The sequence below is a fragment of the Leucopleurus acutus genome, assembly GCF_964270905.1.
Source record: "Leucopleurus acutus genome assembly, chromosome: 16".
In the NCBI taxonomy this organism is placed as follows: domain Eukaryota; kingdom Metazoa; phylum Chordata; class Mammalia; order Artiodactyla; family Delphinidae; genus Leucopleurus; species Leucopleurus acutus.
In genome coordinates, this window is record NC_139158.1 from 23,144,522 (window position 1) to 23,171,380 (window position 26,859).

At 42.5% G+C, this 26,859-nt stretch overlaps 1 protein-coding gene across 6 annotated transcripts; it reads left to right on the forward strand.

Moving 5' to 3' along the window:
- Window positions 1-1,795: 1,795 nt before the first annotated feature.
- Window positions 1,796-26,849, forward strand: GDE1 (glycerophosphodiester phosphodiesterase 1). 6 transcript variants are annotated; one of them, XM_082857524.1, is made up of 7 exons: window positions 1,796-2,181; window positions 8,882-9,057; window positions 10,902-11,007; window positions 13,258-13,350; window positions 18,529-18,740; window positions 20,018-20,191; window positions 25,313-26,849. In XM_082857524.1, the coding sequence occupies exons 1-6, from the start codon at window positions 1,921-1,923 to the stop codon at window positions 20,163-20,165; spliced, it is 996 nt and encodes a 331-aa protein (XP_082713650.1). In that variant the 5' UTR covers window positions 1,796-1,920; the 3' UTR covers window positions 20,166-20,191; window positions 25,313-26,849. The 6 variants fall into 6 exon arrangements, with proteins under 6 accessions (XP_082713650.1, XP_082713649.1, XP_082713651.1 ...); XM_082857523.1 differs by lacking the exon at window positions 25,313-26,849 and adding an exon at window positions 21,595-22,217; XM_082857525.1 differs by lacking the exon at window positions 25,313-26,849 and adding an exon at window positions 21,598-22,217.
- Window positions 26,850-26,859: the final 10 nt, after the last annotated feature.

Genomic DNA, 26,859 nt, shown 5'->3' on the forward strand with positions numbered 1-26,859 from the left:
CCCAGCGATGGAGGGCGTTGTACTTGAGGGAGGCGCGGTGCAAGCTGGGAGGCGTAGTCTTCACTGCAGGCTCGCAAATCTTATTTCATTAAGAACGCTCCTCAGGTCTGAAGCCCTCTGAAATATTCCTTGAAACTGCTATTTTTCACTTACCGGTATAGAGGAACTTCTTTATGTATAATCGTTGTAATACATACAACGGTCACCAAAATTTTTTTCTCTGTCAATAAAAAATTACTGAATCCTAGATGCCAACTCTAAGCTTCAACACATCCATACCCGCTTGCAAATCAGTGGGAAAATAGCTCCAAGAAAGGTAGTTAACAGGTCCAAGATGGCAGGAAAAGCTCCGAATGTTTTGCCAAAGTTCTCTATCGAAACATGTTACCAGATTTTGTCAACTGAAAAAAAAAAAGCACAACATAAGAGTTGTGAGTTAAGTTTTATTTGGGGCAAAATGAGGGCTATAGGCCAGGAGACAGCATTTCGGATAGCTCTGAGAAACTGCTCTGAAGAGGAAGGGGGGAAGGCCAGTGTTATATATGGTTTTAGTGAAGGGGGATCCGTGCAATCAAGCACACATTTTGGCAAAGGCTTGCTGCTAGTCACAGGAGCAGATGTCACTGTTAATGATTTTAGTGCTTTCCTAGATATGAGGAGATGCAAGAATTGGGCTCATAAAATCTTCCGAGAATATCTAACGATCTCCCTGAACTCCTTTCAGGGTGTGTTGAAGGTCAGTGGCTGCAGTGGCTAGTAACTTAATCCTTGTAGAGGCAGATGGCAACTGCCAACTTTTTGTGGGCATTTCCAAAATATGATTTAGCAGCTAGCCACTTTCCATTTCCTAAATCGGCTTTACTTTCTGCCTCTCTTACTGACCCTCTTTCCCGTGTCTATTTTTTCATATGTAAAATAAGATTTTCAAAAGTGCCTATCACAAGGTCGGTTGCGAGGAACAACTGAGATAATTCTTGCAGTGCCTTGCACAGAAGCCCCATCATTAGCCCTGAGTAGGAGGAGAAGGTTAGAAGGAGTAGCAGTGGAAAATTCATGGCATAAAACTGGGGTGTCATGATGTCAGCCCTGAATCTGCCATTTCATTGACTCCGCTCAAGTCCTTTGACTTCTCCTGGCCTCAGTTTATTCATCTATAAAATGAGGGCATTATTAAAATCCCTTCCAACTTTATAATCCGATTATGCCTCCTTTGCTATGTTCTTTCATTCCCTCAGAATCTGAAAAAATCCTTCTAAAGTCGACTGAATTCAGTTTCCTGAGGTAATACGCAACCGAGCCTGTTGTGAGAATAACACACAAAGCAGTCGCAGTCATGGAACCTGGAACGTGGTTATGTGCTCTATAAATGTTAACTGTATTCTCTAACACTATTATTTTGCCCCACGAGAATGTAAGCCCCGTGAGAGCAGGGATCCTGTCGGTCCTGTTCACTTGCTGTTGTCCTGAGCATCCGGAGTGCTGTTCGCATACCTTCAATTGAATTAATCAATAGTGTAAGCGTCCTGCCCCTCCAAAATTTCCTTGACGGCAAAATGGAGTCATTAAGATCCTTTCCAGTCTTACGACCTTAAGACTGCTGTCATATCCCTCGCCTTGCTTCTAGAGTTTGAAAGTCCCTGAGGAAATCCGGACCACAGAATAACGCAAAACGTACTTTGGAACTCGCCTCCGTTGCCTTGGCAGCTGCTACGCCCCGAGCTCTGGAGATCCTCGGCCCTGATTGGCTGGACCTCGGGCTCCTTCTACGGAAGTAGTCGCTGCCGCCATTGTGCGACGCTCGTCCAGTCGAAGGGTGTCAGCTGCGGTCAGCGCTTTGGGCTGTCGTCGTAGTTTCTTGGTTTCCTATCCGCGGAGCCCGGCGGGACCGGGACTCCCGTCTGTGCCGGTGCGGGCGCCGGCATGTGGCTATGGGAGGAACAGGGGGGCCTCATGGGCCCCTTCTCCTTCCTGATGATGATGCTGCTGCTGGTGACGCGCAGTCCCTTCAATGCCTGCCTCTTCACCGGCAGCCTCTACCTTCTGCTGCGGCTCTTCAGCTTTGAGCCGGTGCCCTCCCGCAGGGCCATGCAGGTGCTCAAGCCCCGGGACCGCGTCTCCGTCATCGCCCACCGCGGCGGCGGCCACGACGCGCCCGAGAACACGCTGGCGGCCATTCGGCAGGTGAGTCCTACACTCCTCCCGCCCTTGCGCGCCTTCTGGGAGCTTGGACTTGTGCCTGTCCTTCCGAAGGTTCCCCAGCCTTTTCATGATAGCCTTACCACTTCCCCATTTGTCCACAAGGAATACATTCAAGTGGCCCTGGATCCCTCTGAATTACGGAAAATCTCCAGACTTCAAGTGTTTATAGAACACTGCAAATACTTAACGTATTTGCTATGTGCCAGGTACTGAGGATGGTCATGAACAAGACAGAAAGGGTACCTGCTTTCACAGAGCTTGCATTGGAGTAGGGGAGACAGGTCTTAAATAAATAAACACGTACATAAGGTACTTTAAGAAAGCGATGAGTGCAATGAAGAAATAGGGTTACCGAATAAGGAATGTCGGGAGGGTCATTTTAGACAGAAATCCTGTCCGAAGAAGTGACCTTTGAACTGAGACCGGGATTATGAGGAGCCCGCCATGGATCTGGGGGAAAAGTGCTCCAGGAAAAGGGAACAGCAAGTGCAAAGGTCCTGAGGTGCGAATGATGTTGGAATCCTCATGTAACAGAATAGACAGTATATGGCCTGACTTCAAGGGACAAAACAAAGGCTGGTGTGTGAATGAAGTAGGAAATGTGGCCAGGTTAAGTAGAGCCTTGGTCAGTCGTTAGCTAACATACTCTAAACGGATCACCTTCACAGCGGCTGTCTTTACTTGTCCTTCAAATTATCCAAATCATCTCCTTATCACCTTTCCCCGTGGTAAGACAACACTAGCAGGGGGACTCCTGATAATTTCTGCCTCCCCTTTCCACAGGGAGCTCTCGGCAGTCTCCGGACTTCATCATAATAACAGCTTGCGTAGTAAGAGAGCTTTGCAGTTGTCTAGGCACTTTTGCATATGTGGAAATATATCTGATCCTCTCATTTCCCTGAAACATTATTTTAACATTAAGTGGGTAGGAAAACTGGCTCAAACACACACAGCTCCTTTTCGAATTCAGCCTTCTGATTCCAAGTCCCAGTGCCCTTTGTCCTAGATTAGAATATGTTCCAGGATGTAAAATTTGAACTGAATGTCCTTTCTTTGTCCAGCTAGGGACAGACAGTATTGTGTAATGAACAAGTTACTTAAGCGCTCTGTGTCCCAGTCAGAGTCACGGGTAGGATGTAGCAAGCAAGGCACCCTAGGGTACCGCTCCTCACTCTAGTCCCAGCTCTGACCTTAAGTTTCCTCATCTGTAAAATGGGAATGATGTTAATATCCACCTAATCGGTTGTGATTCGATGAAATAGGCTACCTCACATTAAATGAGAAAGTATGTATGCGAAATACACATATACATACTGTGTCATATCCTGTTGTGTTGCAAGGGAATTATAGCTAAACTCCATTCATGTCTTGTATGTTTAGGTTGAACATGTCTTTTTTTTTTTGCGGTACACGGGCCTCACTGTTGTGGCCTCTCCCGTTGCAGAGCACAGGCTCCGGATGCGCAGGCTCAGCGGCCATGGCTCACGGGCCCAGTCGTTCCACGGCATGTGGGATCTTCCCGGACCGGGACATGAACCCGTGTCCCCTGCATCGGCAGGCAGACTCTCAACCACTGCGCCACTAGGGAAGCCCTGAACATGTCTTTAATATATGTAATTATGATAAATAACATTGCACCAAGCTGATTCCTGGTTTTAAGAGGAAATGAGATGTAATTTAGCTTGTTCAAATACAAGGTCATTATCAATGAACGTTTTAGCCGTGACAGAATTTAGCTGCAGAAGACAAGGTCACGTCCTCCCTCTTGACTTCAAAAGAAATATGTAGTTTACTTCCTTCAAAGTTTGTTTTTTGTCCTGTTCTTTTTCACTTTGCTTGTTTGCAGCTCATAATTTATATTCTTAAACATTCTATTATGTAAAAAGCAGGGAAGACATTCTGACAGTGGTAGAATTTCTGGTAGATTATGGAATAGATAGAGAAGGAAAAACTTGAGAGCGGTGAAATGAATGCATTCCAAAAACGGAGTCACGATTATAAACAGTGACAGAGCATGAAATCAAAGCCACAGTCCACTCCACAGAGGGGCCACAGTGCAGCTTTAAAAGTATAATTCAGATTATATCATGCCCATATTTAAAACCCTCCGGTGTTTTTTCTATTGCAGTTAGGTAAAATCAAAACACCTTTCCATTTTGGACCTTTCTCAAAGCCCCAACTCCCTCTGTTTAAACCACCTTGGGTGTTTGTTAATGATGCTTTTGGCTTCATGTAATAGAGAATCTAACTTAAAATATTTCAAACAATAAGGGGACTATCTCACGTAGCAAGAGGTGTGTGTGGGAGAGGTGACTTCCAGGATGGTTTATTCCGCTGTTCAATTTGTGATTGTGGAGGACACCGTTTCTACTGATCTATCTGCTCTGCCACCTGTAGCATATTTACTAGCCCTCATTGTAGTTGCCAGGTGGCCACTGCAGCCCCAGGACTCACATTCTTACATATCAGCATCCAGCCTCAAGAAAAGGCTCTACTCCCTCTTCCATAAGTCTTGCCCAGAAGTCAGTCAGCCTCTCTTACTCTCTCTGACAGACACACACGGAGGGGTTGGGAATAGTCCACTTACAGCAGAGGAGAAAGCTGAACACTGGAGAAAGAACAGCTCTCTACCAGCAGGGAAGAAGAAAGGAAATAGATCTGGGTAGGCAATCAGTACTTTGTGGCTCCTTCCTGCCTTGTGGCCTCTGTATTATATTTGCCATTTCTTCTACTTAGAAAACTCTTCCCCTGGATCTTTGTATTGTTGACTCCCTTTTATCACTAAGGTCTCAGCTCAAATGTCATATTCTTAAAGAGGCCTTCCCTGATTGCCTTGTCTAGTGACCCCCCACCTGCCTTAACTTTCACATTACCCTCTATTTTCTTTTTCAAACATTTATCACTATCATAATACATGTAACATGTGTATAGTCTGTTTCTCCCCAGTAAAGTGTAAGATCCATGTTCCTTTTCTTTCTTGCTCACCACTCTCTCCTCACTGCTTAGAACAGTGCCTGATACATAGTAGACACTCAATAAATATTTGTTGGAAGAATTGTGATGTACAAATAAGCAATAAGCCCATCAGAAAAGATACTCAACATTATCAGCCATCAGAAAAATGCAGTTCAAAACCACAGTGAAATAACACTTAATACCCACTAGGACAGCTGTAATCAAAAAGGCAGACAGAAGTATTGGCAAGATTATGCAGCAGTTGGAACCTTCATGCACTGATGGTGGGAAACTAGTCTGTCGGTTCCTCAAAAGGTTAAATATAGGACTTCCCTGGTGGCACAGTGGTTAAGAATCCACCCGCCAATGCAGGAGACACGGGTTCGAGCCCTGGTCCAGGAAGATTGCGGAGCAACTAAGCCCATGTGCCACAACTACTGAGCCTGTGCTCTAGAGCCCGCGAGCCACAACTACTCAAGCCCACCCGTCTAGAGCTCGTGTTCCACAACAAGAGAAGCCACCGCAATGAGAAGCCCGTGCACCGCAACTAGAGAAAGCCCACATGCAGCAATGAGGACCCAACACAGCCAATAATTAATTAATTAATTTTTTAGAAAGCAGTTAAAGATAGAATTACCATCTGAAGCAGCAATTTCACTCCTAGGTATATACTCAAAAGAATTGAAAACATGCATCATGCAGAAACTTGAACAGGATTGTTCATAGCATTATTCATAATAGCCAAAAAGTGGAAACAACAGAAATGTCCATCAGCTGTTGAAAGGATAAATAAAATGTGATATAGCCACACAATGGAATATTATTTAGCAAGAAAAATGAATGAAGTCCCCATACATGTTATAACATGAATGAACCTTGAAAACAGTATGCTAAGTAAAAGAAGCTAGTCACAGAAGACTGCATATTATATAATTCTGTTAAATAAAATGTCTCGAATAGGCAAAGCCATAGAGAAAGAAGTAGATTAGTATTTGCCAGGGACTGGGAGGGTTGGAGAGAGAAGTGGGGACTGACTGCTAATGGATATGGGGTTTCTTTTTGGGGTGAAGATGTTCAGAAAGCGATTGTAGTGATGGTTGCACAACTGCAAATATGCTGAAAACCATTGAATTGTACACTTTAAATGGATGAATTTTATGGTATGTGAATAGTATGTCAAAAGCCGTATAAGTATAATGACTTTATTAAAGCAGACACTTTTTAAATCAACTTTGTCAAAGTATAATTTACATACAATAAAAGATACATTTTCAGTATACAGTTTGATGAGTTTTGATAAATATTTACACCTGGGTAGCCACCACCTCAATCCATTTCCATCACCCTAGAACGTTCCTTTGTGTTCTCTTTGGAGTCAACCCCTACTCCTGCCTCTGCTGCAAGGCAATCATTGATCTGATTTCTCTAACTATACTACACTATACTATTCTATTACTAAACTATTAGTATAGTTTCAAATTAACATCTTAAGTAAAATTTTAATAAATTACAGTATTTATGTAGACTAGTTTATGTGAAGTGTGTATGTTTAGAAGAAAAATACTATTATAAGAAACTTCTTGAAATAAGAGTATGAAGTATATACTAATATGTGAATCAGATTCAGGGGTTTATCTTTTTGCCTCTATATAAAAGTATTGGGAAAGAAAGTTGAATGCAGTCATTAGAAGATCTGGTCTAAGAAGCTCTAGTATGGTGATTCTTTTATAGAACTTTTGTTTTGGGCCTTAATAAACTACACAGAAAAGACAAATGAACTCATTACCTTTAGTATTCTTGCTAAAATACAGTGTCTCACCATTGTTTTTTTTTGTTTTGTAGCCAAGTAACAATGGCCCTAATGGATAAAAGTACAATTGAACTGAATTACTAGCATCAAGGAGTAAGGTTAACATTTGTATTACAGTGAGAGAGATGCACTGTGAATACTGGAAATGTGATCTTGTTTTATGTTATACAATATATAACCCATGTGGATTTACCAGTGCATTATTAAACTTAGAAAAGATATACCTTTAATCTTATAAAAAGATGTACCTTTTAATCAGTGTAGATGTAAGCATTACATCTTATGTAATGACTTTTTCACCGAGGCAGAAGTGTTATTCTAGTCATAATAGCTTCTATTGAGCGCCACCTCTGAGCCAGGCACCAAGCTTGGTGATTTACATACATTATTTCTAAATCCTCACAACTCTTAAGATCATTAAAGAAGTATCATCATAAAAGTGATGAAACGGAGGCAAGAGTAATATTTGTAATTAGATGACATAGCCAGTTAGTGATGGAATTGGAATTTTTAGAGGGGGAAATCTTGGTCATATATGTGAAAATCAAACTGAAGCCTAGAAGAAAACAGTTGTTTATAAGTGGGGGTAAGAAAGGATTTAAATAAGGTAGACAAATCTCCACCTATAAGGGACATAATTAATAAATTTGACTATTTTACGGTTAAAAACATGTTAACAAAACACAATAACAATGGCTAATGTTTATTGAATGCTTACTGTGCACTAGTACAGTGCTGTATGTTGTTTATGGGTACTTAAGTGTGTAGTAAATATATAAAGACCTGTAAGGGAATTATAGAAATTATGCACGTCCACTTGGCAGTTGCCTCTGGAGAAGAAGTGGGGAGGATTTTAGCTATATCTGTAGTGTGATAGTAAAGTCATGTGGTTAAGAGTGTAGCCTCTACCACGTCCTAGTTTGTGTAACCCAGAGCAAGTTTCTTAATCTCTCTCAGTTTCCTCATCTGAAAGTGAGAATGTTAATAGTACTTCCTGAAGGGTTGTGAGGATCAAATGAGTTAATACATTTACAGCAGTTAGAATAGTGCCTGACAAATATAAAAGGCTCAATAAATAATATAGCTATTATTGTTTTAGGGCAGCAAGAGATTGAAGCAAATATGGCAAAATGTTAACATCTGTTAAGTCTTTTTTTTTGCTGTATACTACTATGTATGTTTGCATAATTTAAAAAAAAATTAAAGTCTTTAAAGTCTTGATCATAATGAGTGTTTCACGTCTTCATTGTGACAAAGAAGCCAAGGAAGCAAATGTTGGATAGTGTGTCTTAGAGGAGCATGGCCCCTCAAACTTTATGTTCATGTTCTCTTTTTAGATAAATTCTTGTGCACCTTATCGGGCTTACCAACTTGTTGGCCAACAGCCAGTGCTGCTCACATAAACAAAATCTAGCGTCCTCTAGAAGCAGTCTTGGTGTTTCTGCTCTAGAGGATGGGATTAAACCAGCAAAAACCTGACTCGTCCTGTTTATGCCAAGGTAGTGCAATATCCAACTAATCAACAAACACAGGGGAATCATCAGAGATACTGCACCAAAGCGAGTGTAGGTAAACAGTGAAATGTGACTAAATATTTGTAATTGTAAGCCATTAATGGTCTGTATAGTTAAAGCAACCAGAGAAAACAAATTCCAGAAGTCTCTCCATCTGCCACTCTGAGAGTGAGAAAAGTGGGGAAATTGAAGTTTATAAGGAATCCATAAGTGTGGACCCTGAAGTAAGGTTAACATCCATGAAAAAGAGAAATAGGTTGGGTTGCTCTTTGGTATAGGAAGGGAATAGAATCAGTAAGAGAAACTGTCTACTTAGCCAGTCCTGTTGGTCATCTTTAGTGTTTAGATTGCAAAATGACATCTGTGGCCACTTGACATTAATATCGTTGGTGTTTTTGTTAAGGCAGCTAAGAATGGAGCAACAGGCGTGGAGTTGGACCTTGAGTTTACTTCTGATGGGATTCCTGTCTTAATGCACGATAGCACAGTAGATAGGACAACTGACGGCACCGGTCGATTGTGTGATTTGACATTTGAACAAATTAGGAAGCTTAATCCTGCAGCAAATCACAGATTAAGGTAAGTGGTGTACTGTCAGCTAAACATATCTTTCAACTTGTGTTGGAGATCACAGAAAGACACTGGCACCTTCTAATTACATCTTCTGCTCCAGAAGAGTTGTTTTGTTGTGTTTTGTTTTCAGCTGTATACAGGTTTCCCAAGTAATGGGCAGGTGCCACGAACAACAGAAATATGGCATGAATGCTTTTCAGCTTTTCCCACTGAGGCCAAATTTGGCTTCAGAAATTATTCTCAAGACGATACTCTAACGTGACAATTACTTTGTACTGTCATATAAATTTATATATGTATATGTGGTGTGTGTGTGTATGTGTATTAGAGCTAATTGTATAAGATGTTCCAGAAGAAAAGGGTTCTATGATCAAATAAGATCCAACACTATACTTTAGATATTCCCCTTGGGGATAAACATTTCACGTCAATCAATTCTTGCCTTTAACTTAGTGTTTCTAAAATGTATATGACCACAGAACCCATGCCCTTCCCACCATTAACAACTATAAACACCTTGGAATTGGTATCTGGGTAATATACTTTGGAATGTGGTTATTTAAATCCCTCTCCTCTTGTCTTTGTAATACCAAAAAATGTGTTCTTACTGTAATTCATGTCATATCAATTCTCTGGTCAATTTATTTGACCCAGTGATTAAACTGTAGTCCTCCCTAAAAGATGATTCAGACTTTATTTTCCTAGGAACTGAAAGAAATTAAAAGTCAGCCAAAGGAAGTCATACTTTAGAAAGAATATTGATAACACTTGAAAGTTCTGAGTCCAAGCTGCTGGAATTGCTCTCTGCTGTTACAGATATTTCATTGCTCAGCTGTAGGCAAGGGGAAGGCTGGTTTTAATATTACAGTGACACTGTAGCTAATAAGATGTCAAATTCAAGGTCAGCACTTAATGCAAAAAATGCTTAGGGTCAGCGTCACCCTTAAAATACTCTAAGAAGGCATGGTATTGGAGCCAATATACCATCTTAATGTCTTTAACCCAAGCAGTCTTTGTTCCATAGTTGAAAGGTTGCATTTTCTTTGCTTAAATACCAAATAATTGGCTTGTGTTTAGAGACTATGTTGTTGGAAAAGAAGGGAAATTTTCTGTCAGTGGGGTAAAATGCTCATCCTGAGAGGGGAGCATGGCAACTAAGACTAGCCGGAGGAATAGCAAATTCATGTCTCTGATTCCCAGGGAATAGTCACTGAATAGAGTGGCTGGCAGAGTTTGCTGTACTATTTATCTTTATCTTTTTTAAAACCAATATCTTACAGTTGAATTAATACCGTTGAATTAGCATAAGTTAAATCATGTAGAGTGAAATTTTGTTATTTGAGAAAAGCTGATTTCTTATGTGTCAGGCACTTAACTTTCCTTTTCTTTTTCAGAAACATATGTATTAGAAAATTATTTATTTTAACCAGTTTCACTTAAATGCACAACCATACAGTTAACAGATGTATATATAGCTAGGAATTTCTCCTGCATAAGGTTCTATTAGGGAAAGTACAATCTTGGGTCTCTGAGTTCTCCAAAGATGGCATATACTCTGCCCTTGAGTGAGTAGAGTTACTAATTATATTATAAATCCAGTGACTGCCTAAAAAATAAATGATTTTTGTTGTTGCTGTTCTGTGGCCAAGAATATCTTTAATTTGGTTTAAAAACATATTATCAAAAAGAAAAAAAACATATTATCCTTGGACTTTGGTATGGTTGGAGAAAGGAAGTTGGGGAAACACTCTTTTCCTTTGGTTGGGAGACATTTTTCAAGTGTCTGTTTCACTAAACTTTTATCTTTTCCTTGTTCCTACAATGTACTATTCCTTTTCCCTCTCTTATAGGAGTGATTTCCCTGATGAAAAGATTCCTACCCTGAGAGAAGCTGTTGCAGAGTGCCTAAACCGTAACCTCACAATCTTCTTTGATGTCAAAGGCTATGCAAATATGGTACAGTTTATACCATAGACTGCACTTTGGAAAAGACAGCTTTATTTAAGTGCTAGTTTGTTCCAAAATTAACTATATATTTTATTTTTTATATTCTTAAATTATTTTTACAAATTATATTTGCTTAATGGAAGTTTACAGTGCAAAAATCCACATCTTCAAGGAAACAGTAAATTATGGAACCTTTTTAACCTTTTAACCTTTGATGGAACCATTTAACAATCCCCAATATTTGACAACTAGCACAAAGTAGAACAGTCAGGTTTCTTTTATTTGCATGAAACATTTACAAAAGATATTAAATGAACAGTAAAGAGGCACTTCTTTTTTTTTTTTTTTTTCCAGTATGCGGGCCTCTCACTGTTGTGACCTCTCCCGTGGCGGAGCGCAGGCTCAGCGGCCATGGCTCACGGGCCCAGCCGCTCCGCGGCACATGGGATCTTCCCAGACCGGGGCACGAACCCGTGTACCCTGCATCGGCAGGCGGACTCTCAACCACTGCGCCACCAGGGAAGCCCAAGGAACAAGATTTTTAATGAGCACCTCGGGTTTTATTGATGATAACGGCCCATGTTTGGGAACGCTGATAGGTCCTCCATTTCACCCATGGTGTACTGACCTTCATGATTATTTTCTTAGAATAAAGAGGGGTGAGGGAGGAGAAGAAATTTTTTTTTTTTTTTTCCAGCTATTTGAGCTTTCTGGTTGGGTGCTCACAGATGGTTTGGGCAGCATTGGGCAGAACATAGTGATCTAATTCACCAAAATGGGAGCATAGGGACTTCACTGGTGGCACAGTGGTTAGGAATCCGCCTATCAATGCAGGGGACACGGGTTCGAGCTCTAGTCTAAGAAGATCCCACATTCCACGGGACAGCTAAGCCCATGTGCCACAACTACTGAGCCTGTGCTCTAGAGCCTGTGAGCCACAACTACTGAGCCCGCATGCCACAACTACTGAAGCCCGCACGCCTAGAGCCCATGCTCTGCAACAAAGAGAAGCCACCGCAATGAGAATCCCGTGCACTGCAATGAAGAGTAGCTCCCACTTGCCGCAACTAGAGAAAGCCCGCACAAAGCAACGAAAACCCAACGCAGCCCCCAAAATTAATTAATTAATTTTAAAAATGGGATTATAAAGGAACAAGTGTTGGCATTAAATTGGAGACAGTAGATAACAGGAGCCAAGATCACGGGCTTTGGAGATTGTGATTAAACTCTCACCTACTACAGTGTAACCTTAACCTTGATAAGCTTCTGTTTCCTTATGGGCAAAATGGGAACAATGTAAGAAATGATCACATAGGGTTGTTGCGAGAATCAGATAAAGAATGTAGGTGAAGCATCACACATGGTGCATGTTAGTTCACAACAAGAAAACGACTGCGGCTCTATAGCTCACACTCTGTGATATTAGTGAAGGGAAGCATGAGATGAATAATTTCTATGTTTTCTATGTTTTTTATTTTGGGGAATGCATTTAGTTGCTTATATTTGGTTATAGGTTATGTGTGACTTTCCAAAAATTAGGGGTATTTCAAGAATTATGATGTAGCAACATTACATTCCACCTAACGTCTGGTCATCTCTGTTGTTAGCTGCTACTGTTGCTCAGTGGCCAAATCTGTTAATTCACTAGAGGTTACAAACTATCAGTATTTTAATTCTATCACTTCTTCTTCATTTGGTAGCTGGTCTACTGCAAAAAGAAACTTCTGCTTTTCTTGGGAAGAGTTGGGAGACTCTTCCCAGTTTCTCCCTTGTCCCATTGCTTCTCCTTCCCTGTTGATGATGGATGACGTTTCCTCTTAGTCGCCTAGACTGAGAAAATCTACCCTCTCTAGTTTGCAGACTGGTTGACTCCCACTTCAGCTAGGAAAGGCAGAGGGAGATAGAGTTGTGGGTATAAAAGGACCTACCTAGTGGCTAAACTAGAATATAAGGAAAAGATTTTAAAATTTTGCTTCCAACCTCCACTGGCCTGTAGTCTGCCATACTTTTCCAAAGTATGACAAAAGGAGGTGAGCCTCTCAACAAAATAGTAAAGCAGCAGTACCCCAGCTTCTTCCTTATCTGCTGATGTGAGTTTAAAATGCATCCTAGTGGATAAAGCAACCTACCAAAACTCCTTTTCACATCCCCATATGTTAGTAAATTTCTGATTTACTTAATAGAGTTGTACTTATATATAGTAGTTACTGGTTGGGACTACATTTTAATAGATTTTAAATACATGAATCTCTTTTACAGGCTACTGATGCTCTAAAGAAAATATATATGGAGTTTCCTCAACTATACAATAATAGTATTGTCTGCTCTTTCTTGCCAGAAGTTATCTATAAGGTAAAATTCTGGATTTTTGTTGTGTATAATATTATGTTAGTTGGTGGTAATAATAGCAGTGGGCTAAATAAGCATAAGATAGATGCCCGTTAAACTGAACTGAATTAAGAAACTTCTTTTTTTTTGAATTTTATTATTATTTTTTATACAGCTGGTTCTTATTAGTTATCTATTTTATACATATTAGTGTATGGATGTCAATCCCAGTCTCCCAATTCATCCCACCACCACCACCCCCCACCCCACCCCCTTTCCTCCCTTGGTGTCCATACGTTTGTTCTCTACATCTGTGAAGAGACTCCTCTTTTAAATTAACAAAAATGCAGGAAGGGGAAAGTACTCGTACGCCGTTTTAAAATACCATGATTCCTTTTTAGCTCCTTCTTTCATGTTGTTTATAGGCTCATTCAGATTACTTTGGAAACATTCTCAGAACAGAATGAATTATATATTTCTGTGTCTCACTAAGTAACAGCAGACTATACCTTTTTAAAAAATAAGTCTTATAGAGAATTTAAAATATGCATAATTTGAAATATGCAAATACATAGATACTACACAGCAAGCCCTCCTTTAACCATAATCCACCTTGTTTCATCCATAACCCCATTTATCCCCAGAGTTATTTTTTTTTTTGTTCTTTTTTTTTTTTTTTTTTTTTTTTTTTGTGGTACGCAGGCCTCTCACTGTTGTGGCCTCTCCCGTTGCGGAGCACAGTCTCCGGTCGCGCAGGCTCAGCGGCCATGGCTCACGGGCCCAGCCGCTCCGCGGCATGTGGGATCTTCCCGGACCGGGGCACGAACCCGTGTCCCCTGCATTGGCAGGCGGACTCTCAACCACTGCGCCACCAGGGAAGCCCCAGAGTTATTTTTTTTAATAGATCTTTATTGGAGTATAATTGCTTCACAATACTATGTTAGTTTCTGTTGCACAACAAAGCGAATCAGCCATATGCACACACATGTCCCCATATCCCCTCCCTCTTGAGCCTCCCTCCCATCCTCCCTATCCCACCCCTCTAGGTCATCTCAAAACACCAAGGCAATCTCCCTGTGCTATGCTGCTGCTTCCCACCAGCCAACTATTTTACATTCAGTAGTGTATATATGTCAATGCTACTCTCACTTCACCCCAGCTTTGCCCTCCCACCCCATGTCCTCAAGTCCATTCTCTACGTCTACCTCTTTATTTCTGCCCTGCAACTAGGTTAATCAGTACCTTTTTTTTTAATTCCATTTATGTGCATTGGCATACAGTATTTGTTTTTCTCTTTCTGATTTATTCACTCTGTACGACAGACTCTAGGTCTGTTAAAGACCCCCACTATTATTGTGTTACTTTCGATTTCTCCTTTCATGGTTGTTAGCATTTGCCTTATATATTGAGGTGCTCCTATGCATAAATATTTATAATTGTTATATCTTCTTCTTGGATTGATCCCTTGATCATTATGTGGTGTCCCTCCTTATCTCTTGTAACAGTCTTTATCTTAAAGTCTATTTTATCTGATACGAGAATTGCTACTCCAGCTTTCTTTTGATTTCCATCTGCATGGGATATCTTTTTCCATCCCTTCACTTTCAGTCTGTATGTGTCCCTAGGTCTGAAGTGGATCTCTTGTAGACAGGATATATATGGATCTTGTTTTTGTATCCATTCAGCCAGTCTGTGTCTTTTGGTTGGGGCATTTAATCCATTTACATTCAAGGTTGTTATCGATATGTATGTTCCTATTACCATTTTCTTAATTGTTTTGGGTTTGTTTTTGTGGTCTTCTTCTTCTGTTGTGTTTCCTGCCTAGAGAAGTTTCTTTAGCATTTGTTGTAGAGCTGGTTTGGTGGTGCTGAATGCTCTTAGCTTTTGCTTGTCTGAAAAGCTTTTGACTTCTCCATCGAATCTGAATGAGATCCTTGCTGGGTAGAGTAACCTTGGTTGTAGGTTTTTCTCTTTCATCACTTTAAGTATATCCTGCCACTCCCTTCTGGCCTGCAGAGTTTCTGTTGAAAAATCAGCTGATAACCTTAAGGGGATTCCTTTGTATGTTATTCTTTGTTTTTCCCTTGCTGCTTTTTATATTTTTTCTTTGAATTTAATTTTTGTTAGTTTGATTAATATGTGTCTTGGTGTGCATTTCCTAGGGTTTATCCTGTATGGGACTCTGTGCTTCCTGGACTTGGGTGACTATTTCCTTTCCCATATCAGGGAAGTTTTCGACTACAATCTGTTCAAATATTTTCTCAGACCATTTCTTTTTCTCTTCTTCTTCTGGGACCCCTGTAATTCAAATTTGGTGAGTTTAGTGTTGTCCCAGAGGTCTCTGAGATTGTCTTCAATTCTTTTCATTCTTTTTTCTTTATTCTGCTCCTTGGCAGTTATTGCCACCATTCTGTCTTCCAGCTCACTTATTTGTTCTTCTGCCTCAGTTATTCTGTTATTGATTCCTTCTAGTGTATTTTTCATTTCCGTTATTGTGTTGTTCATCTCTGTTTGTTTGTTCTTTAGTTCTTCTAGATCTTTGTTAAACATTTCTTGTATTTTCTCAATCTGTGCCTTCATTCTGAGATTCTGGATCATCTTTACTATCATTGAAATTGCTCTGAATTCTTTTTCTGGTAGATTGCCTATTTTCTCTTCATTTATTTGGTCTCGTAGGTTTTTACCTTTCTCCTTCATGACACAATTTTTTGACATCTCATTTTTTTTTTTTTAAATGAGTGGGATTGTGTTCCTGTCTTACTGGTTGTTTGGCCTGAGGCTTCCAACACTGGAGTTTGTAGGCTATTGGGTAGAGTTGGGTGTTGGTGCTGAGATGAGGAACTCTGTTAGACCTCACTCCGATGAATATTCCCTGGAGTCTGAGGTTCTCTGTTAGTCTGGTGGTTTGGACTCGGAGCTCCCACTGCAGGAGCTTCAGCCCAACCCTGGGCTCGTGAACCAAGATCCCGTGAGCCACGTGGGGTGGCAAAAAAAAAAAAGAGAGAGAACAGTAACAAAGTAAAAAATAAAATTAGACTAGGAAACTACCAGATATGTTAGAAAGAATATAAAAATTAAAATATAGATGAATCAACAACTGGAAGGTACATCAGTACCACAATACTAAAAAAGAGGAGGAGGGAAAATTTTAAAAAAAAGGGCTGGGGGGAAGGCCTTGGCTGTGGGGGGCGGGGCCTGAACAAGGGCGAGGTTTGGGCGGTGGGCAGGGCCTGTGCTCAGGACCCACAGGGCTGGAAAAGGCCCTGGGGGCTGTGGGGGGTGGGGCTTAGGCTCAAGGAACAGAAGGGGCCCAGGCGAGTCCCCTACCCCTGGTCTCAGAGGGCGGGGGATCTCACCTGGAAACCCAGCAGGCTTCCTGGGCTCGAGTGGGTGGGGCCCTCCTCTCCTCTCCTGCTCCTCTGGTCTGGGAGGGCCCCTCCTGCCTACCTCTCCTGATCTCCCCAGCCTCAGGGGCACAGATCCTGTCTGTCCTCCACTTCTCCTCCCCTCTCAGTCCCCCTACATCCTACCGGTTCACTTTGGGGTCCCTTCCGTCTCCTTGGGCGTCAGAGTTCCCCACCAGCAGCCGGCAGGCACCCTCATTGTGGGGAGAAGCTAACTCCGCATCTTCCCACAATGCTGTCTTGACTCCGCCTCCTCCCCAGGGTTATTTTGAAGCAGATTCCAGATATCATATCATTTTATCCATGAAAATTACATTAAGTATCTTTAAAAAGTGATTCCTTTTTTTTTAACATAACCACAATACCATTATCCCATCTAAAACCACTAACAAGAAGTCCTTAAGATCATCAAATATCCAGTGTATAAATCCCCCTTGTCATGTATTTATTGAAGAAATTAGGTTGTTTTGTAGAGTTTATTTAACAAAGTCTGGATTTTGCTAATTATGCCATGGTACAATTTAACACATTCATCTCCTCTGTATATTTCCTATGAATTGGTAGAGCTGAAGGCTTGATCAGGTTAGGTTGTATTCTTGGCAAGGTAATTTCTTAGGCAAGGGTCTTCTTCCATCAGGGGGCGCATAATGCCGGGTTGTCTCGTCACGTTGTCAGCAGCTGTTATTGATGCCAGTGGCCGGCTCTGGCAGTTTACTAGGGGGTTTATTTTTATTTTTAATATTTATTTATTTATTTATCCATTTATTTATTTGGCTGCGCCGGGTCTTAGTTGCAGCACACGGGATCTTTAGTTGCAGCATGTGGGATTGAGTTCCCTGACCAGGGATCGAACCCGGGCCCCCTGCATTGGGAATGTGGAGTCTTAGCCACTGGACCACCAGGGAAGTGCCTACTAGGGGTTTCAAAGTGTCAATATTTTAAGTCTGTCATTTCTTGTTCATGTATTACCTAGAGGGAATACTTCTATAAAGAGGATCTCATCTGCTGTTTAGCTATCCAATAGGCAAATAAATGCTTAATCCTGTCCTTTATTTACCGGTTTCCAAAATAATGAGTTGGTTCTTCAACAGTGACCAACACAGCATGTATTAAAATTTTGCAGTAAGGGTGGAGCCTACTGGGATATAAACTGTCATTGAGATGAATAGTGTCCTGGGGCTTCTAGACATTTGGATCAGTGTTTCCCAAACTTCCTTGACCAGAGGCCTTTAAAATGAGTGATACCTTTTCCAGAGGACCATAGAGCACAGACTAAGAAAATTCCATCCATATCCCCCATTTGTCCATTGCTCTGTCCTTGTCCCTGCCCCCACTTCTCTCCCTTCTCACCCCATTTCCCCGCCCCCCACAACTTTTTTCAGCCATCTTCTCTAAAAAGGATCAAAAACTAACCAGCGCATCTTGAAATGATCATGGTTCCATCTTCACTGTGTTCTAATTATCTCTGGCCATAATTTAAATCAATATCGAATTGAAAGTTACTCTTTGTGACATTATTAAAATTTGACCCTGAGGTTATAATGTTCTCATTTTAAAGATAGTATTGCAGTTCTTTTAGGATTGTGGAGGAAGTGTTCTCATTTATACTATATATTAAATGCTTTACGTTCAACACATTATTTTCTCAAAGGGTTTATGATGGAGTATTTATTTAGTAGACATGGGGGGCAGCATACCTCCTTGTACAGACTGAGTACATTGGCTAAATCTAACGAACAAATGAGAAGTATTGGCCTTAAGATATGATAATTGCTTTATTTTCCAAAATTCCTTTCAGATGAGACAAGCAGATCAGAATGTAGTAACAGCTTTAATTCACAGACCTTGGAGCCTTAGCCATACAGGAGATGGGAAACCACGCTTTGCTACTTTCTGGAAACAGTCCATGTTTGTGGCATTGGACATTTTGCTCGATTGGAGTATGCATAATATCTTGTGGTACTTGTGTGGAATTTCAGCTTTCCTCATACAAAAGGATTTTGTATCTCCGTAAGTTGGAAGATTTTTTTTATCTTCTGATACATTTCCTGAATGTTCTTCTTGAAAAGGGAGGATTAACAGTGGACACCTGGATTGGTTCCCACCCATGAAGCCCACCATGCCTTTATTAAGTTGAAATGCCACTAGCTTCTTAGGTGGGAAGAGTTTAGGCATATTTCACTGTTTCCAAAACAAGTTGATCAAATATTCTTAGGTTTTAGTGCATTTTAAAGAAAAAATAAACGTGCCAAACTATGACGTCAGAGACAGAGAGATTGTATTTCCTTGTGATTGGCTCCCTTTAAAAACCAACATAGGATCTAGGGCAGAACCACAATGAAGAGGTCTTGTGGGCACCTACCTCATCCATCCCAACTTTCCTTCTGCTCCCCTATATATTACAGGCTCTACTCCATTGCTCCCAGGAAACTTTCCATTCCCTAACCTGCTAGCAATCTCTGAATCTTTATTTTGGCAATTTTATAGCTGTGTATTTCAGGTGGTTACAGTTGTAAGTTTCATATTATTTCAGGTATGTGTGCATTCAGTTCAATAAATATTTGTTGTATGCCTGCAGTATTGCAAGGTACTGTGTTAAGAAGCTGAAGATGCTGTGGTAAAGAAAGAAAGGCACAGTCTGCTCTCATGGAGTTTATAGTCAAGTGGAAGAGATAAATGCTAATCAAATAAAGATCCAATAAACATAAAATTAGAGCTAAGATAAATGCTGTGTAAGAGAGAACAGTGCACATATGCTGTTTAATTTGTCCTAGTCGAGGGAGTCAGGGGAAACATCCCCAAGGAAGTAACAGCTGAGCTAAGATCTGAAGATTCCTCATTTCTGAAGGAAATGAGGGGATTGGGGGTGGAGGTCCAAGTCAGAGGGGAAGACACGTGCAAAAGTGCTGTGGCAGGAAGGAGCCTGGTTCTTTCAAGGAACCGCAGGAAAAATCAGTATGCACACAGAGTACAGCACAGAAAAGAACGGGGGAGTGTGGTGTAAGATGAGGCCAAAGAAACAGGTGGGACTAGGCTAGGTACAGCCTCCGGTAGGGGTTTGGGGTGGGGGGGTCTTCAGCAAGTGGCTGAAGTGTTGAAAGCCGCAGCGGCGTGGTGGAGGTGCTCATGCTGGGTTTGGAACACCCTCTGGCTGCAGTGCGGAGGCCAGTTAAGAGGCTCCTTCTGGGGGCTGTTAGTACTCAGCGAACACCATATTTAGTGACCATTGTAGATTCCTGAGACAATTGGCATTATTCTAACAAGGTTGGTTTTTCCTCTTTCTCCAGGGACTACTTGAAGAAGTGGTCAGCTAAAGGCATTCAGGTTGTTGCTTGGACTGTTAATACTTTTGATGAAAAAAGTTACTATGAATCCCATCTTGGTTCCAGCTATATCACCGACAGCATGTTGGAAGACTGCACACCTCACTTCTAGACTTTTCCCGCAGGGAGGAAACACAGGTACAGAAACTGCCTGCTGGCCTCATGGAGGAATATCAATATACCCAAGCCCTTGCGGGATCAGGTGGCTCCCACAAGCAGTAGTCGGTAACTGGGTATTTACCTGAACCAAAGCAAAACCCAGTGTTGCTACCATGCTCCATGAAATGCCTGAGTTCAAAACCGATGCTCTTGAAAGTCTGGGTCTGCAAAAAGGCACAACACTCTTGCCCCAACCTAGCTGAGGCACGCACTGAAGCCCAATGAAGATAAGCACAGATTGAATTGTGCAATTTGGGGGTGCAGATGCAAATGCATGGGAAATGCATGATCACTCAGAGTTGACGTTTTAAAACTTGACACACTTACATAACTTTACTGATTTAAAATATTTGTATCCAGCTATGTTATCAATGTACTGTAGACATCAAACTTGTGACCATACTAATAAAATCATTAAAAGGAGCACTAAGGGAAAACCATGTACCAAGCGTCATATCCTAAGACGTAAAGAATTTAAGGGAGCTGCTGTTTCCAATCCAGTGGCCAGGGCCCCTGGTGAGACATTGGTGTGAAGCAAAGAAAATGGTAAGGAGGTCTTAATATCAGTCTGCGGGATTGTTTATCGCATCTGGAAATAAGAGCTACAAACCACTAGGGGGCAGAGTTGTACCCTTTCAAGCTGCTCTACAGCAGATGATCACAGACAGAACTAGAAGAAACTTCTGGGAACATCTAGGCTTAGCCTCATTTTACAAATGAGAAAACTAAAATCTGGAAGGGAAGGGTCTTCCCAGAAATGACAGCTGTGACATAGAGCCTGATCTCATGATAAAATTTCTTGTTTACTATTTACCAGGAACTTCAGTGATTTAACATGTGTTATTTTAATTAACCCTCACAAAAATCTTACAGAGATATTAATCTCTTTTTACTGATAAGGAAACCGAGGTACTGCAAGGTTAAAGTCACTTACCCAAGGTCTCAAATTCCTTGGTGTAACTGGTATTCAAGTCCAGGTCAGTCGGTTCAGAGAACCACTCACTTTGTCTGCCTTTATAACGTAGAGCCCTTGATTCCCAGCTCTGCTCTTTCCCTTGTGAGCTTCCAGGGGTCTTATTGTGAACTTAAGTGGCATCATTTAAAATGAAGTTGAGTCTTCAGAAAATTGCAAAGCTCGCTCTCTCCTCTAGCTGCCCCACACCCCCACCATTCAGCCCTGTCTGGCCTTGATCACAGGCCCACAGCTTATTCATGACTTCCCTCCTGAATCCTCATGGGTCACTGAGCTCGGCCACCAGCCTACACAGCTGGATGGTGGTGAGAAGCAGACTGATTTTTGCTATAGTTGGTGTTGGCAGGAGGACAATAAATGAGGCTTGGGATGTTTACAAATGAATTTTCTTGAATTTTAAAATTAACAGCAGAACAGAGATTCAGTGAATGGAACAGATATCTAAACTGCATGACTTCCATGCCACGTTATGACTAGAGTGACAAGAGGAAGAGAAAGGGACCAAAGAAAACATCTGAGGACTGAATTCCCCCTTTGGTTTACCTGCAGAGGCTATACAGCAACTGACAGGGAAGAAATTCTCTTGGGGGCAGCACAGAGTTCACAACATCCCTTCTGTGGTGTGAAGACCTTTTGAGAGCCAGAAGTTCTCTGTCTCTTGACCTTTGTCCCAAATCCCTATTGCACTTAACTCAGCCAGGCCCAATTAAGGATTGAGATCCTATGCTAAGGTGGTCGTGGGCCTTGAAGAATGGAGAATTCAGATGAAGAAAGAAGGTGTTAATTACTTACTTGGAAGGTTTAGTAAAGGGGTTAAAAACAGGATTTTATTTTTTTGGCTGCATTGGGCCTTCTTTGCTGTGCGCGGGCTTTCTCTAGTTGTGGTGAGCTGGGGCTACTCGGCTACTCTTCGTTGCAGTGCGCAGGCTTCTCATTGTGGCGGCTTCTCGTTGTGGAGCACGGATTTCAGTAGTTGCAGCACACAGGCTCAGTAGTTGTGGCTCATGGGCTCTAGAGTGCAGGCTCAGTAGTTGTGGCGCACGGGCTTAGTTGTTCCGCGGCATGTGGGATCTTCCCGGACCAGGGCTTGAACCCGTGTCCCCTGCATTGGCAGGAGGATTCTTAACCACTGTGCCACCAGGGAAGTCCCAACAACAGGATTTGACATCAGAAAAAGTTAAATCTGAATTCCTAATCTCTAGCTCTATGACCTTGGGCAAGTCATATAGCTAGTGTCTTGAATTCATCTCTAAAATAGGGGCAGTATTAGTACCACGGCAGGGGTAGTTGTGATTAAAGGAAAGAGTACATGTAAAATGCTTGTTTATAACTAAGATTTATGGACTGCCTACCATGTACTGGACACTGTTTCAAATGCTTTCTATGTGTTTACTCTGCTACAACACCATGAGGTCAAGGTCCCATTATAATTCCATTTTACAGTGAAGAAAACCAAAGCCCAAGGAAGTTAAGTAACTTACCTAAAGTCACAGACAGTAATAGGATAAGGATTCAGGCCCAGATTATGTAATTCCAGAGCCCACACTCTAAACCCAGGCTTATCCTTTTTTCTGTCGCTTAGCAAGGGCTCAGTCATGAGAAACGTTCCCAGCACTCCTTGCAGTGCCTGTCACAGTAGATAATAAAAGTTGTAAGAGGGCTTCCCTGGTGGCGCAGTGGTTGAGAGTCCGCCTGCCGATGCAGGGGACGCGGGTTTGTGCCCCGGTCCGGGAAGATCCCACATGCCGCGGAGCGGCTGGGCCCGTGAGCCATGGCCGCTGAGCCTGCGTGTCCGGAGCCTGTGCTCCGCGGCAGTGAGAGGCCCGCGTACCGCAAAAAAAAAAAGTTGTAAGAATGAGTTGTGGGATAGCCAAGTGGAAATTTCCTTGAGGAACCTGGATATAGACCTAGAGTGAGGTAAAGATTTGGGAGTGTAATGATTCAGTAGCATCAACAAATGAGCCATCCAAAGATAGCATTCTTTCCAAGAAAGTCAATAGGGATAAAAATCACATCCTCTGCTGTTCATTGGACTGCCCCTGTGTTCTCAGAATGGTGGAGACAGATAACCTGGAAGGGCTACCTGAAAAGGCTTGAGAAACCCACTGCTTACTTCATTAAACGATACTCATTTTCTTATTTGGAGATGAGCGTGCCATCTTGTCCTGACAAGAATTTCACTAAGACATGAATACTCTTTATTAGACAAGAATCTCTAAATGACACCATTTCCTGAAGTGGGAATAATGCTTCAACAGGACAGTCAACCACAGCTTTGAGGACAAGGCAAGGTGGAAGTTAATGAAGTGTTCCAGACATCCACTCAAACCTTAGCATGGAGTGACGGTTACTGTAGGGCAAAGTTACTTGATTTCTTTGATCAAAAATACTGAAGGGCTTCCCTGGTGGCACAGTGGTTGAGAGTCCGCCTGCTGATGCGGGGGACACGGGTTCGTGCCCCGGTCCGGGAGGATCCCACATGCCGTGGAGCGGCTGCGCCCGTGAGCCATGGCCCCTGAGCCTGCGCGTCCAGAGCCTGTGCTCCGCAGCGGGAGGGGCCGCAGCGGCGAGAGGCCCGTGTACTGCGAAAAAAAAAAAAAAAAAATACTGAAGATTAATGACCTGTGTGTTCCTTTGTCAAACTTTAAATTACGCTCAAAATCTGACAGCAGGACACCAAGTGTTAAGAAGAGGATGGAGATCAGCTGGGCAGAGGGTTCTCAAAGAATGTTGTCCTTTGAGGCTGAAAGGGGTTCCTGGGCCCAATTCTAGTGTGTTCTGTGTGTGGAGGCTTCCTCACATCAACAACAAGCAATTCTCAGTCGCAGGCAGGGTCCTTCAGAATCCAGCTCAGTTCTGACACTATCTACCCAGAGATAGAATCAGATTCCATGGGTAAAGGGCTCAGTCCCAGACGACCATCCTCCAGATGCCAGCTGCAAGCACAGGTTGTTACCCGCAATTGTGACTGACTGGCTATAAATCAGATATTCCCACAGTCCCCTCCTCAGGTTTGATTATTTGCCAGAACAGCTCACAGAACTCAGGAAAACCCATTCACTCACTAGATCACCGGTTTATTATGGGAGGCTATTAAAAGGCTACATACCCACAGCCAGATGAAGACATGCATTGGGCAGGTCCTACTTAGAGGAGCGTCTGTCCTCCCGGAGGGCAAGATCCTACACGGAGGAGCTTCTGTCCTCCCGGAGGGCAAGTTCCTACGCAGAGGAGCTTCTGTCCTCCCGGAGGACAAGGTCCTACGCAGAGGAGCTTCTGTCCTTCCGGAGGGCAAGTCCTACGCAGAGGAGCTTCTGTCCTCCCAGAGCTTGGGGCCAGGCATGGGGGCACCCAGAAGTGTCAGAAGTGTTCTGTTTCCCCCACATGGAATCTCTCCAAAAAGAAGGGTAAAAAGCTGTCCTTTTGTTTTTTGTTCTTTGGGGTTTTCTTTTGCGGTACGCGGGCCTCTCATTGCCGTGGCCTCTCCCGCTGCGGAGCACAGGCTCCGGACGCGCAGGCTCAGCGGCCATGGTTCACGGGCCCAGCCACTCCGCGGCATGTGGGATCTTCCCGGACCGGGGCACGAACCCGTGTCCCCTGCATCGGCAGGCGGACTCTCAACCACTGTGCCACCAGGGAAGCCCCCCTAGAAATTTTTGATGCAATATTCTTAGCTCACTATTTGCATGTTCAGTAAGTGCCTCAGGTGACTTTTATGGTCAAGCAAGTTCAGAAAGCACTACTCTAGATTCTAGCTCAGTTGTTCTCAGCCTTGGCTTCCCACTGAAACCATCTGAGAGCTTTTGGGGAAAACTATGGATTCCTGATTTAGTTGGTCTAGAGTGGGCAGGGCCTGGGTCTGGCTGTTCAAACAGCTCCCTGTGTGATCCTGGGTGCAGCGAGCAATGAGAGCCCTGCTGCCTGATGAGAGGTCCTGATGGGACTGGGGGTGAGTTTCCCCTATTACGGGCTGAACTGTATTGACCCAAAATTCATATGGTGAAGTCCTGACCTCCAGTACCTCAGAATGTAACCATATTTGGAGATAAGTCCTTTAAAGATGTGACTTAGTTAGAATGAAGCCATTAGGTTGGGTCCTAATCCAATCTGTCTTGTGTCTCTATAAGATGAGGAAATTTGGACACAAAGGTACACCAGGATGTGTGCACCGAGGAGAGACCATGTGAGGACACAGCGAGAAGGTGGCCATCTACAGGCCAAGGAGAGAGGCCTCAGAATGAAACCAAAACTGTGGACACCGACTGTGGACACCTTGATCTTAGACTTCCCACCTCTGGAACTGTGAAAAAAATGAATTTGTGTTGTTTAAGCCTCCAGTCTGTGCTATGGGTTATGGCAGCTCTAGCAAACTAATATATCCCCTATATCTCAAGACTAAGGATGTGAGGATGTTACACACATCCAAATGTGTGTGTGAGACCTACAGACTAGATCTTTCTACTGTGTCTGCTCCTCCAGGAGAAGCAGGGGCTACACTGAAGTAAAGATAAGAGGTGAATGGAGAAGCAGTCCGGATATAAGCCCTGAGCATATGGGAAGTGAGCAAAAATGATGCTTCCAGAGGGAGTTCACATTTCAGTGCAGAAGCACAGATAGCATTAGGATAACACAGAGGGGAAAAAAATCCCATCAAACATCAATTCCACAGACTGCCTTCACTGACCCCACAGACAAGTTAAGTCTCCCGTCATCCCTTGGGCTTCTCCTTCATGGCACCTGCTATAAGTAATTACTGTTTAATTATTAAGTTCCTGCCAAAAGTGATGTGCTAGACAGTATATGAGAGTGGAGGCTGTGTCTTGACTTGTGCACCATCTTGTTCCCCACCACGTGGTACATATTTGTTGAACGAAGGGATGAACGAAGAAGCACTTCTAGCAACCACCAGCAAAGATGGTACCAAAAGAACTGAATTCAGCTGATGAATGATTTAGTGAGCAAATAAGTCAATGAAGAAGTGAACCAATGACTGAGCACTGACTGGATGTTTGTGTTTTAAATTCGTCTTAAATGTTTTCTAAATTCAGTTCCCATTAGATTTCATGACAGTGATTACCCAAGAGGAGATTTCTCCTCCCGAGTAATTTGGTAATGGCAGTTTTCTGCTGGACTCTTCTGTTTTAAGTAGAGTCAGGTGCCTTGTGAATCATTTAGGAAATCTGCAAAAAAATGCTTTATACATGTATGTGTGCATATGTACACACACACACATATACATACACATACATATTCAATATATATATTCCACACATCACCACCGATTTCATGTTTGGTTCAACGTAAGACTCTGATGATCACGTATAAAACCTCACAGGGGTAGAGTCCCAGTCCACACATGCCCACCCCAGTCCAATCCAAAAGACTCATATACTCAATGTGCAGTAAAGTTCATAGACGAGCCCTCTGGTTGTTTCTCACCTTTGGGAAAAATGGGGATGTTTTTAGTGCAAAGTCATGAACAAATGCACGTTCCAAAATTCAGAGGCTTCACATCCCTGATCGAGGGTCACATTTTTATTCAGACTGGACCATTTGTCTTAGCACCAGTCTCCAAACCTTTGCCAGGTCTGGGAGTTCTGGGAGCGGAGTTCTAAGGATCAATCATTCATATGCGTCTCTCTTAAACTACAACTCTTCCCAGGTTTTTGTGAAC